Raw genomic sequence first — 12820 nt, 5'->3', positions numbered from 1 at the left:
TTTGTAATTTGTGTCTTGATTACGGCCTCCTCCCGGCCTCAGTGCAGTGATGAAGACATCCTGTTCAATGCAGGATCAGAGGGCTATGATTAAGATAAGAGACCAATTATGTATACATCACGATTAATAAACTACATAATCATCAGGATTTCACTCCTCATCTGTGAAACATTTACATTAATATTTATTTTTGCCACTCTCTCTTACCAAGAGCATATTGATTTGAACATTTCAAGGAGTAAAGGAGCACTTTCACTTGACTTGAGACACATTTTTATGTACGGCTAATGTGTGCCTGAACAGCCTGCATTTGAAATTCAAAGTGTGAAAGTTAAGCACATGCTCCGGCCCCACAGTGTTGCTGGAAGCCCGGAGGGAGGCGTAACGTCTGCTATTGACCCAGATTTTAAAAGGGATAGATTGCCTGCAGGTAGCGTACTGGGAGGACAGCGTCTCTCCATTGTCTGGACACACATTAGTCTCAGTCAGCGCTGCTCTCCACGGCACGCTCCCAGTGCTGCTGTCTTAAAAGACGATTCTTTATTATCTCACCAGACCTAATGTATGTCCACAGCAGACCCTAAAACAGCACAGTCTCAACACAGCCTCGTCGTTTCATGTGGTCTAAGAAAGACGTGGAGCTGCATGTTTTTTCTGGCCTGATCTGGAAACCAGTACTCCCCCCCCCCCCCCCCCCCCCCCGCACTTAAATCAGTGCAAAAGTAGGTTAGCTTTGAAAATCCTGTCTGTGTTGCCGTGTTGTCTCTTTGAGCCGGGCCCAAAATGAGGGATAATTGTGTTTTTGTTCTTTGCATCTCCACAGGATCCAGCTGGAAATGAGAAACACAACAACAGCTTCTTTTGTAAAGTAGTGTAATCACTCTTTGGACACTGGTGAAGATATTTATTTTTCTAGCGATGACAAGCGGAGCGGCTACGACGCTGCCCCTCCATATTTCCAGGAACGTGCAGTCATTTAGATATAGATTACATGTAGGTATATTTACAGGACGTTTGGGACGAGACTGTGGTCGTCACAGATGTCCCAAGAAAAAAATAAAAAACACAGGACGTTTTGAAAAGGAACCTAAGGAGCTACTGCGGCTGGAAGACAAACTGTATTTATGAACAATGTGCCAATAATGCCACTATGTGCCACAACCTGGATAGACGGACATTTCAACAACTGATGGACTACACAAAGAACGCTATATTAACCCTGTAATGACTCCAACTACTTTGTTTTCTTTTTTTGTTTGGTCCTTCTTTTTTTTTTTAAGAAATGTGACAGTTCAAAAAAAAAAATGCTTCAAGATGTGTTTGAATTTGTTTTGAAATAGTTTTAAGAATTGTGTTGCAAAAGAGTCGTAAAGATATTTATACGACGCACTATTCTATTAGTTGGAGGGAAGAGAGACGGTGGAAAAAACAGAAACGGTATATGCTTTATGGAACAGTTGATTTTAAAACATCGTTTCTACAGGTCCCATTTTAGGAACAAAAAATTGTTATGTCTATTTTTTTACACATTAGAGTCTGCCACAGCCCTAACAGTGGAGGTCTGAAGCACTTGGTACTCCACACTGTTAATTAAATAACCCCCCCACCTACCCATTCACCCCCACGGCTTAGATTATAACAAAGAAAACCATCTGAATACACCTGGTGCGAGCCAAACCAACTCCTGCTCCAAACGCTTTTTGTGTACGCTCCAAAACTAAATTTGGGTTTTATCGAAAAACACACAAAAGGTTTCTGTGGCGCAGGCTCATAGCTTCAATGAATCCCAATTCAGCACATTCATGGACTGAATGAGTAAGGACACGGCCGCAAAACACACTGCACAGAGCTGGACAGGACACACATACTGCCTCAGGTCTGTCTAGCTCTTTTGCACCGTATGTGTAGGTCTTAGCCTCGGCAGCTGTTTTGGGATGAATTCTAATGACTTTTTATGATTCATATCTGAGCTGCGATGCTAAAAAGAGGGCGGAATAGATTCAATTTGAGCTCCACATTCATGTGATAATTTGCATTAATAGGAAAGAGATTGAAAAAACTAATCCCGTCAAAGATAGTACGTTAATATCTCCTCCCAACTTCCAGATTAGTTCACTTTAGACAAATTATTTTTTGGAACCTCAAAGTCTCATTTACGGTGAGAAAGTCATAACGAACATGAACCAATTTGTCCAAGATGGAGCATTAAATTATCTCCAGTTTATCGGCTGATAGCGAAGAGAAGAAGGCTGTGATGGAGGTGCTGCAGGAAGGGGCTCCCATCTGGACTTAAAGGGATCTGCATGGTGTGTTTTAAATGCAGGCTGCAGGCAGGATAATTCCCTCACTGAATGTGCCGTTAAAGGTTAGTCAGCTCTCTTCTGAGCCTAGATCCTCTCAATAATTGAGGACAATATTTCGAGCATATCAGAATTTCTGCTAACACAGCCATTGCGCAAATTTGTGCGGAAGGAAGCAGAGCGAAAGTATGGAAATTAAAAACCCTCCGTCCGTGCAAGAAGAAGCAAAAGGATTATGATGAGCCCGTCAGCCGCCGCCAAATTGGTTTAAACTATCTCTTAAGTCAAGATGAGGGAACTCCGTGGTCAGGAAGGGACAATAACGCTCTCCTGAGAGTTTTCTTGCACCTGTCGTTTTATTATCAATCTCCGAAAGACACATTACCTTTGTGCTATGAAGCTTTTGAGGAAGCCGCCTCTCGATCTACCTTCTATTGTGCTGTGGGTTTGTACAAAGCACAACTACAATTCTGTAATTGTAAATGTTTCTTGGTTGCAGACAGCAATATGTACGGGTTGAAACAGATGGGACTTATCGATGTGGAGCTCCAGGAATTGGCGTAGGTGGCGTTTTAAGGCGGGTTTTCGCTTCGTCGAAGGATTTGAGTATGACAGGCCTCCCCAGTGAGGTCAGCAGCCGTAAATGTGAGCCAATCAGGAGGTGCCGAGATGACCTGGGACAAACACTGTGGTGCAAAAATCCTGATTTTGCCCGTTCACAACATGACAACCACACCCATGAATGACCCATACCAGTTCAGCCTCGCGCGTGTGTCAGGCTACGGAGTTGCTTCTTTGACATAACATATATTTTTCTGAATGAAGAGTGTTATCTCACTTAGTCAGAGGGTTACAAAAACTTACTGTATATTATAACACGTGTAAATGTATTTTCTATATATTTGCTTCTATTTGTGTACAGGTGTGTTCTATTTTTCAAGACCCCGCCCATTTTTGGGGAGGTCTCAGCTAGGTCGGGGATAGTGTCTTTGTTTACATGTGTAACTACAGTAATTTCTTTCAAAACACAAAAACTAACCTTGTGCCAAGCTTCCTACCTGCACTTTCAAGCAGTACTTGTATTATATCTTTAGCTAACCAGTATAATACTTCAGTAGACGCTGCAATAGAGACGGGGGATTTCCAGGTGGTACGTGTGAAAGGCACAGCGCTGCTTGGTTCTAAGGCGCGTTGTTATCATATCTCGGGCTGTGCTGTATTCACGGTTGGCTGGGAAACCATTGACTCGCTCGACATTAATTCTAATATACAGCGCTCCATCCCACGAATGAAAAAACAACAAACAGTGTGAATCCAGTAGCTGCCAAGAAAACCGACGAAAGTTGATCAATGCTGGGTTTCATTCATTTGTCATATTTCTCATTTTGCTACAACTGCCCCAGAAAATGTATGATATGTCATTCATACTTTACTGTAATGACTGTGAAGACTAATATTAGCATTTATGAGCATATGAAATAATCAGGGCGAGGCGTCTACATGGGGAATTGTAAAAGGAGGGCGGTGTGTGAATCACTCTTGGTCTGCGTTTTCATTTTTATTGCAACATATATATCGACCTATTTCAGAAAACGCCATGATCAGATGAAATGCAGTGATGTGGAGAGCCATTCGACAAAGGATGAAAAGGATGATTCTGCTTTATTCTGACTTTGGCCTTATTGTTAACCACCTTAGCATCTGCAGGCTGCTCTGGTCTGTCAGATGTTCAATCCACCACTAAGGTGCATCTCCATTATTATTGGCCATCCCCTGTCTGTCATGCTAAAAGGCTGAACCCACATGTTGAGCATGGTAAACAGTACATCGGCGTAAAAGCGCTTTAATCGTTAGCACGTACAGTTCAGCCACAGTGAAGTTAAGCCACGTGGGTACAATGAAGTCTGGCAGGGTAAAAACACAAGCGCACAACTACAGTATGTGCCGCCTCAGCAAGTGTGCAGAGTCAAACTGAATCCTTTAAAGTGTGATGGATGTATACAACAGATACTTTGTGAAAGGATTTTACTGTTAGCCCTCACTTTCTCTGCTCGTGTTGTTCCTCTTGCCTCGTCAGACTTTCATCTTGTCAATTTGATCTCAGCACTTAACTCAGTGAGTTCATTTTTATCATTAATATAAGGAACGGCATTTAGTGCTAAGTTTTAAAACAAGACCCAAGTTGCATTAAATCAGAATGATCATTTTAAGTCTGTTCTCCCTATCATGAAGAACAGTCGTTCCCTTCTACACCTAAACTCTCAGAAAATCGGGCTATTGACCATTTGTGACATTGTTTCTGTCGTGATTCAACAAGGAGCTACCTTTGGTTTCTGCACTATTAACACTGTACTCAATAATTGTAAAATATAAATATTGAGGTTTGATACCAAGCTGATGATGATTGTGTGAGACAGAGTTCTGATTCTTTGAAACTTAGCAAATCACACCATTGAACCCTTTTGTTTGAATTTCATTCTGTGTCTCATACAGTGGGGGTTTCAAGGGTTTTACTGCAGTTTGCCTTGTGTGCACTGTTAGCATTTCTCATTAAGGTGGACATGCCTTTAGCGAGCAGCTCTCAATTCACCATGCAGTCCTGAAGGACATTCAGACAAGGAAAAATGTCATTTGCATCTTTTAAGTTTATTCGGAGACATCGGCGCTCATCAGCCTTTCTCACTGTTGTACCTCTGTCTGAAATCAAAGTGATATGTAAGGAAATGCCTTACTGCTCTCTTGCCTTTTCGGTTCATATTTCTGGATGCCTGATGAGTGTGGTTTATTATATAGCTAAGAGGGAGGAAAATGATTCCACTTGGCTGGTCAGATTTGATTCAGGAAACATTATGTGAGAGCAGCGCAGGAGGAGAAGGCAGGAGGAACAGGAGGGGCTTGGAGGGAAGTCTTAAACAGACACCAAAGAATTGATATGCCTTTTTCACAACGAATGAATATTTCGCGGCTGCCATTTCTCTCTCTCCAGCAACCCACTAAACCTATGCTCCCTTCAGCACAAACAAGCTATCAATCAGCGAGGCTTTTCCTGTCAAGATGAAGGATGCGCCGCTCACTCGTTTGCAGAGGCTGTGATTCCTGTTGGCATGTCAGACATACAGAGTGGAACTTATTGACCTATGTGTTGTTTGGATAGGATGCTGGCTGAACATCTCGAAGGCCGAGGTTTGTTTTTCCGTTTTTTTTTTCTCCATATCACCAGAAGCGTGCGCATGAGGGGAGAGGAATCAGTGTATCGACCCTGTTTAATCATGGCCTACAGGCGCCTGATTAACCCAGAAACGCATCTCACAGCTGGCACCTATGAACATACAGTGAATATATTAATATAAGTCCATACTGCAGGTTGCTCAAACAACAAGGCAAGACTCAGCAGGAAGAAATATTAGATGTGACAATGAAACGTTAAACTCAGAGCAAACGACCAAGTTCATCTTCCTCGACTGATATGTATCTTACTTAATCCATCTTTCAGCCATCAGAAGAGAAGAAAAAAGCTCCTGTAGCTCCTCACTCTCCTCATAATTTCAGACAAATCACATACTGTGCGCTTACTGTATCTGAAGCGGAGGGCTCCGACTCTCCTCTGGGGTCATGTTTTTACTTTTCTACTCACAAGAGCTAAGGCGCTGTCGCTGTCAGTGCTTATCAATATGGTCAAAAGACTTGAAAAGGGGAAAAACAACACTTGGCTTGCGGCATTTCAATTCTCCCATAATCCCTCTTGCTAGATGGTGACTAGCTGTGCGACCCATATGTGCTGTGGCGGCGTTCAATTTGCATAGAGGACCTCCGATGCATTGCGTTTCCTCCAGGATACAGATATGTGCTACACTGCGAGGAGATCTGGGATAATAAGGAAAATATCAATCCACGGCAGGTCGGCGGGTCATTCTCTAAAAGTGAATCAAAATTAAAATGACCGCAGGTGTAAAATATACATTCACTTTACATTACAGGAAGTGTTATAGATTTGTTTTTGCTTTGTGTTGAGGGGGGGTGGGGGGGCTTTTCACATGTGAACACATTGATTTGTTCATTGAAGCTGACTTACAATCACAATTCATATCAACCATGAAGGAACCGACTCGAGTTATGTTGTCGCCATAAAAATGAAGAGTTTGTACTTTGTGACTCTTAAACTTTTTATATTTGTGTTTAATATATCAATGAGTACCTCTGTTAACTTTTGTATAAGACCTATGATTATAGTATATACAAACACTTACACGCACGCACGCACACACATATACACACACCACCACGAAAAGGACTCCAGTCTGTCTCTGTGACGGCTAAATGTTGTATAACTTTTATTTTGTGTCTTATGAACCACATCTCTTCCTTTTGTAGTTATTGGTAAACGTTTCGATTTCCAGGTGACTTTGATTTGGTTACTCTTGTACTACTAAGCTCTGTATTTGCAAGCACTGTAAATGCGATTCTCATTGGATTCGTCCTCTGTACATTTAGTACTCTGATGTTGCTATTAATAAAATGTAAAACAACATGGGCTTGTGCTATAGGGAGTTTGTTGGACTGAGTTGCAGGGGAGAGGGCAGTGATCAGGGCAAACAGCACAAAATAAAAGATTTGAATATGAAATCAAGCTCTGTTTGTGTTTGTTTCGACTCATTTTTTAAGCTACACTTCTTACAACCACGAAGTCATATATGTAAAGGGTTTTTCTATTAAAAAATAAAATCCCTTATGACGTTAAAATGGCTTAAATGTAACTTCACACCTTCATGACAGGGATCTATAAATACAGCAATATTGCTCCCCCCCACCCCCCGTCAGAGCACCACCTGCAGACGTGAAAGTATTTTGTAAAACAACCTTAGCAACGTGTGTTTCCTCAAGTCATAAATCACCCTATTATAATTCAATGAATCTAATTACAAGTAAACGTCATGGTTCTCTATGTGTGGCACAATCAGATAAAGCACAGTATAAGTGAATTCATTTGACTATGTTTGTAATTGGATTGGAGCGTCACGTCATGGGTCTAATTCTGATCAACCAAGGGTCACCAGCAGTGGAACATCAGCACTTTAATAAATGTGGAACACTTTGTTTGATATGATGTTATTGTCAATATTTCTTTATGGTCATTATGGTCTGTTTATTGGCTCCAAAGCACTATCGCCTTGACAACTGACCAAAATAAGTCTGGCACCGTGCTCCGTCTGGATAAAATGCTCCGAAATGAGCGGTGACATATGAGTGGAGAGAGCCGTAAGTGCTGCAAAAGCTATTATTCTAGCTGATTAAAGTGTGAAATGTCTCCTCAGCCAGCTTCTCTTCCTATCCAGAGCAGTCAACCATTAATAATAGCATTGATTAAAGCTTTGTGAGCACAACCCCTCCTTGTTTAGTATTCCCTTCACAATGTTTTTGCAGGCTGAGTGGAGAATCTGTGAAGGTAAATATGTTGCAAGATGCGGGAGCTTGTAGACTTAATGTGAGAACAAAAATCTGAGCCTGTATGTTTTATGTTTCACTTGTATAATACATTCACACAGTTAATTCAATAAAACCCATGAGAGCTTGTAGGGAGATTGGAATTTATACATTCACCAATGTTCGTGAATTCATCTATGTATTCATTATCCATGCCGCCTATTCCTTTAGGATTGTGGAGGGGAGAGAGGCAGGGTATACCCTGCACTGGTCTCCAGCCTCTAACAAGGTCCACATACAGAGACAAACAATCACTTTCACATTCACACCTAAGGTCAAATTAGAGTTTGCAATCACAATACCAACAATATGCATGTTTTGGGACTGTGGGAGGAATATGGAGTACCCAGTGAAAACCCATGTTCATGGGGAAATCATGCAAACTCTACACTAAACCGATTCGTACCGGGAACCTTCCTGCTTTACGGCAACAATGCTGCCCTTATTAACTGATGTGTAGATTGAGATTTTAAGACATACAGCAGCTGCAAACTTGTTATCCTTCTCTTTTAAACCAATCAGAAATCAGAAACTGCCAGCCAACAGCCCTAAAATTTTGACTGCACTCATATTCTGACCTTTAAGGTAAATGCTAAAGGCAATCAATGGTGTTTGACACAGGGGCAAACAAACATGGACAGAGTCAGTTCCTCACACACACATTCACAGCTGATGCCATTGATTAGACAATAAATGTTAATTTCCCAAAGTAGCCAGTTAGTGCTTTTCCATTTAACAGCCTTCTAACCTTCCATGTAACCTTCCCATCTTCTGATCAGATGCATATCCCACCAACCTCTGCGTTGTCGTTTTTCTCTCCGTCTAGCCTTTTACTTCTCTCTCACTTAATGTTTTTGGGATCACCTGAAGATAAAGTTCTCCCCTCCTGTTTGACGAATCGGCATAGGCAGAATGAGTCCTCCTCCATGCTCCCTAAAGCCGGCTCTCTCCTCAGGGAGGCCTGCCAGGCCGTATTAGCATGAGGCCAGTTGGATCCGTCCACACTGACTGTGACAAGCCTGGAGCCCCCTTCGCTCCTCATACATTAAATAGAATTATCCAGCCCTGCCTGCACAGACGGACCCGATCAATGGGGTGGACGGCGAATGCCAACAGCTGCAAGGGAGTTACCTCAGTGTGGTGAGATTAATTTCCCGCTGCTGACCTGAACCTTTCAAAGACTCTGCCACCACCAAGTCCAGACAGCGCAGTCCAAGTCAATTAGCTCTGTTTTTGTCGGCGTGGAGTTGACCAGCTGAGACAAGTGAAGGCAGGGCTGAGAAGACTACCAACTATCCAACTCAAAGCTCTGTTTCTTATGAAATTGCACAGGCATGATTAGTTGATTGGCAGCTTCTAACCCGTTTTTGGAGATAACTAGTGTTAGTGCCTCGATTAATAACGATCATATAAACCCTGCTTCTTCCTGAATGAAAGGGGCTGGTTCCTTGTGCTCCGTCTGTAGAAGTAAACTTACCACACATTTTCTACTCTGTGCCATGAAGTGGATAATCTTCAACTCTGGTTACCAGTTGGTTTGGGCAGCAAAAGCTGTTGTGCTGGAGAAGCACAAGATTAAATCTTCCATCTTTTTGGGATAGTCCTTCTTTAACAGAGGGGGTTAGGATAAGGGCTAACTAATGCATGTGTTTGGTCCTTCAGTATTATATATTGAAAGATGTCACTGCTTACTAGAAAATGCACAGCTGATTTGTGCATTTTTTGTCAAGGAGAAGGAATTTGCAGTAAAATGGGCGTGGGCGTTAGTTAGCCGCCTAAAATCCAGTCAAACTGTCGTGCCAGTGTTACAAATGTACAGTGGAAGATTAGTTGTTGTTACACAGCAACAGAGTTCGTAAAGCTAAGATATTGGTTTGTAAAGATTGGACAACATCAAACACGATGGTACAACATCAAACACCTAAACGGATCACTGTTTGTTTCCTTTTTCCAATTGTCAGTATTTCTTGATTTCAACCACGATCCTTCCTTAACCACGATTGTAACCATGACAAAGAAGATCCCCGAACCCTAACCACTTAGCTATTTTAACCCAAACGTGTCACTTGTCATTCTGGAGATCGCTGATCAACAAAGTATGTAGCCCTAGAATTGCACATTGGTTCATTGCTTCAACACCTGAGTTGCTTTCCAGTTCAGGCAGTTTGACACACATAGTGGATGGTGGACAAGTAACCGTGTCAGATGATGATAATTAGAAATAAGGATTGTTGTAGTTTTGATGGTGTAACTGTCTTTATATTCCTCACTGTGCAGGGCAGAAGGTCTGGACAGTTTCCAGTGATGAGAAACCACCACCAGTTTAAAGTCACCGAGTCCTCCCAGCAGCGTGGATTGAGGAGATGCCCTCGGTCATCCATCAGTGAGGTTTGTAATCATGCAGCATGTGTTTCTGTGTGGGGGGTGGAGCCTGCTCACTTCCTTGCCTTCACCGTGTCCTTCAACAAAAGGGAGAGCCTTGGTGCCCTCCTCCCTTTCTCTGCGACGAACTTCAGCTGGTTATAGTACGAGTCCATCACCTCCCTTGACGTGACCACCTCCAGGTCCTGCTGGATGAGCTGGAGGAGCTCACAGAGGCTCTCGAGAGACGGCCCGTCTCCATTTTGCAGCAGCCTCCTGATGCAGCAGTGCATGGCTTTCTCACCCAGAACCTTGGAGAGGAACAGCTCCCCAATAAACCGGATGGTATGTATGGAGCGACAGGAGGGTTTGGCGTTGTTTTTCTCTTCCCTCAGTCGATCAATAACCCTCACGTCCCTGACTGGCTCTAGGCAGGACCCCCCCTTCCATGAAATGTCCTCCCTTTCAAAGTTCTTCTTAAACTCTGCCTGGCAGTGTTTGACCAGCAGGGACCTGAAGGAGACGCTGGCCGACCAGTCGGACAAGGATTGGAATTCCACCTGAAGAGAAGAAAACCATAAGGAAATATTAACACAAATGCAACTCACATACTTAGGAAAACGTTGTGATTATTTATGTGTAAAGAATCACTTTATTCAGCAAACACCAAATGCAGTCAACAATTATCAGTGTGTGCTGATTATTATCCTCAACTCTAAATGAACTTATTATTTGATTAACCAAAGTAACGATTCATTTTGATTCATTTAGTATTTCAGGTATTCCTCAATTAACTTGTTTATGATCATCACAAATCCTTATTTTAATTTTTCCTTTCTTACTATTTGAAAAAAATTTACTTTTTGTATCGCTACCCTTCTTATTCACAACATGGGTCAAAAATGACCTGTTTTAATTTCCTATGTTATTTCATGCATGGCATGAAGGTTTCTTTGCTATATCTCTGAAATCAATTTATTTCTTCATTTAATATTCCAGATAATCATTAGTTATTTTGTTTTGATTAACATAAATCCTTATTTTCTTTTTTCCTTTCTTACCTTATGAACAAATGGAAATTATTATTAAGAGTTTCTTCACAATCCATTACTAGTGAGAAAGAATAATATGTCCAATACAAAATATATGTTTGTTCATAAAGTAATAAAGGAAAAATAAAGATCAATATTTCTGGTAATCAAAAACTGGATATTTAATGAATACCTGGAATATTAAATGATATAATACATTTATCTCAAAGATATGACCCATGGTGTGCATTAAGGGGTTAGCATAGCTTGTTTATCAAAGTGTTAAATGAATGTTACAACCTGCAAAAAAAGATCAACTTCTCAACTAAGTAAGAAACAGGATAAAAGTAGCTTCCAGTCATAGATGCATCACTTACTGTTGAGAGGCGCTGACACAGATTGGCGAAGACTGCAGCAGAGTCTGGTTTCTGCACAGCCCTCTTGAAGACGAGCTCAACCGTTTCCTGCAGGCTCTCCTCACCGTCCATCTCCTCGTGACTTATGAACGCTTGAAAGTTGTCAGTCACACAGCTGACGGTCTCCTCAGGCCGGACCTGCTCCTTCCTCACAGCTTCCTCCTCTGTGTTCTCGGTCCTCTGGATGGATGGAAAGCCAAAGGCGATGTCCACCTGCGGCCGATGCTCGTAGGAGGCAGCGTCGAGAAAGCCCACGGGCTTGGATGGAACGCGACGCCACTTCTCGCCCCTCCGATCAGGTGGGGTCCATGGCTTCTTGGAGGAGGCAGATGCCTCCAAGGACACAACAGCCTCCCTGTCACGGGGCCTCCGGAACATCTTTCTCTTCCCTCAATCCAAAGAAACAAGTTCAGGTGAAAGAAACGAGTTCAGGTGAAAGACCAGAGTTCAAATAGATCTTAGTTGACTTCAAGTCAAATCCAAAGAACAGAGTTCAGGTGCAACCAGCCAAGTAGTCAGACGAGAACTGAGCGAAAAGTGAAAACTGGCGGTTTCTTAAGTAACGACCGACTTCAAAGGTACGACAGTCTTCAAAGGTATATACCTTTGAAGACTGTCGTACCTTTGAAGACTGTCGTACCGGGGGGGGGGGGGGGGGGGGGGGGTTGCTATGGGAGCCTGCAGAGCCAGCAGGGAAATGCATCAAATGAATTTATCTAAACAACCTATACAGATAGATACACACATAGACACATAAATATACACACATACACACATAAATATACCCACTTACATACATACATACATACTCAAACATACTTGCATGAATCTATTCACCTTATGTCTTTTGACCCTGACCAGAGAAGATTAGTGCCGTCACAAGGACAACACTATCTATCAGGGTGTTTCTAGGATTGAAAGAAAGGGGGGGCTTAGCCCCTAAGGATGCTGAATGTTGCTCATTTGGGGCTGCGGATATCCATGTTTCATACAGGTCAAAGATTGGCTCAATCAGAAAGAGTGTGATTTTTCTCTGTATCTTTGCTTGCATTCATTCAGTATAAGATAACAGAAAAGACAGAATTTCAGGGTCATTGTGAAATTTGACAACACAAATATGAACTGATTATAAACAACAACATTCTATAGGCACTGATATTATTGTTTTAAAATACTAGAGATAGATATTAATGCAAAGAATAGAGAGCTGTCGATAGTTATTTCTTACATT

General features: G+C 42.1%; 1 protein-coding gene across 1 annotated transcript; it reads right to left on the bottom strand.

The window, feature by feature from the left end:
• Window positions 1–10208: 10208 nt before the first annotated feature.
• On the bottom strand, window positions 10209–11967 carry LOC128442287 (eukaryotic translation initiation factor 4 gamma 3-like). The gene is made up of 2 exons (XM_053424682.1): window positions 11551–11967; window positions 10209–10702 (listed from the first exon to the last, which is right to left on the bottom strand). Exons 1-2 carry the CDS (start codon window positions 11965–11967, stop codon window positions 10217–10219), a joined length of 903 nt encoding a protein of 300 aa, XP_053280657.1. The 3' UTR covers window positions 10209–10216.
• Between the last annotated feature and the right edge of the window lie 853 nt (window positions 11968–12820).

This window comes from Pleuronectes platessa, chromosome 6 (genome assembly GCF_947347685.1).
Source record: "Pleuronectes platessa chromosome 6, fPlePla1.1, whole genome shotgun sequence".
Taxonomy (NCBI): Eukaryota; Metazoa; Chordata; class Actinopteri; order Pleuronectiformes; family Pleuronectidae; genus Pleuronectes; species Pleuronectes platessa.
The sequence above is the reverse complement of the archived record's forward strand: the minus strand, read 5'-3'. Positions and strand labels throughout refer to the sequence as shown.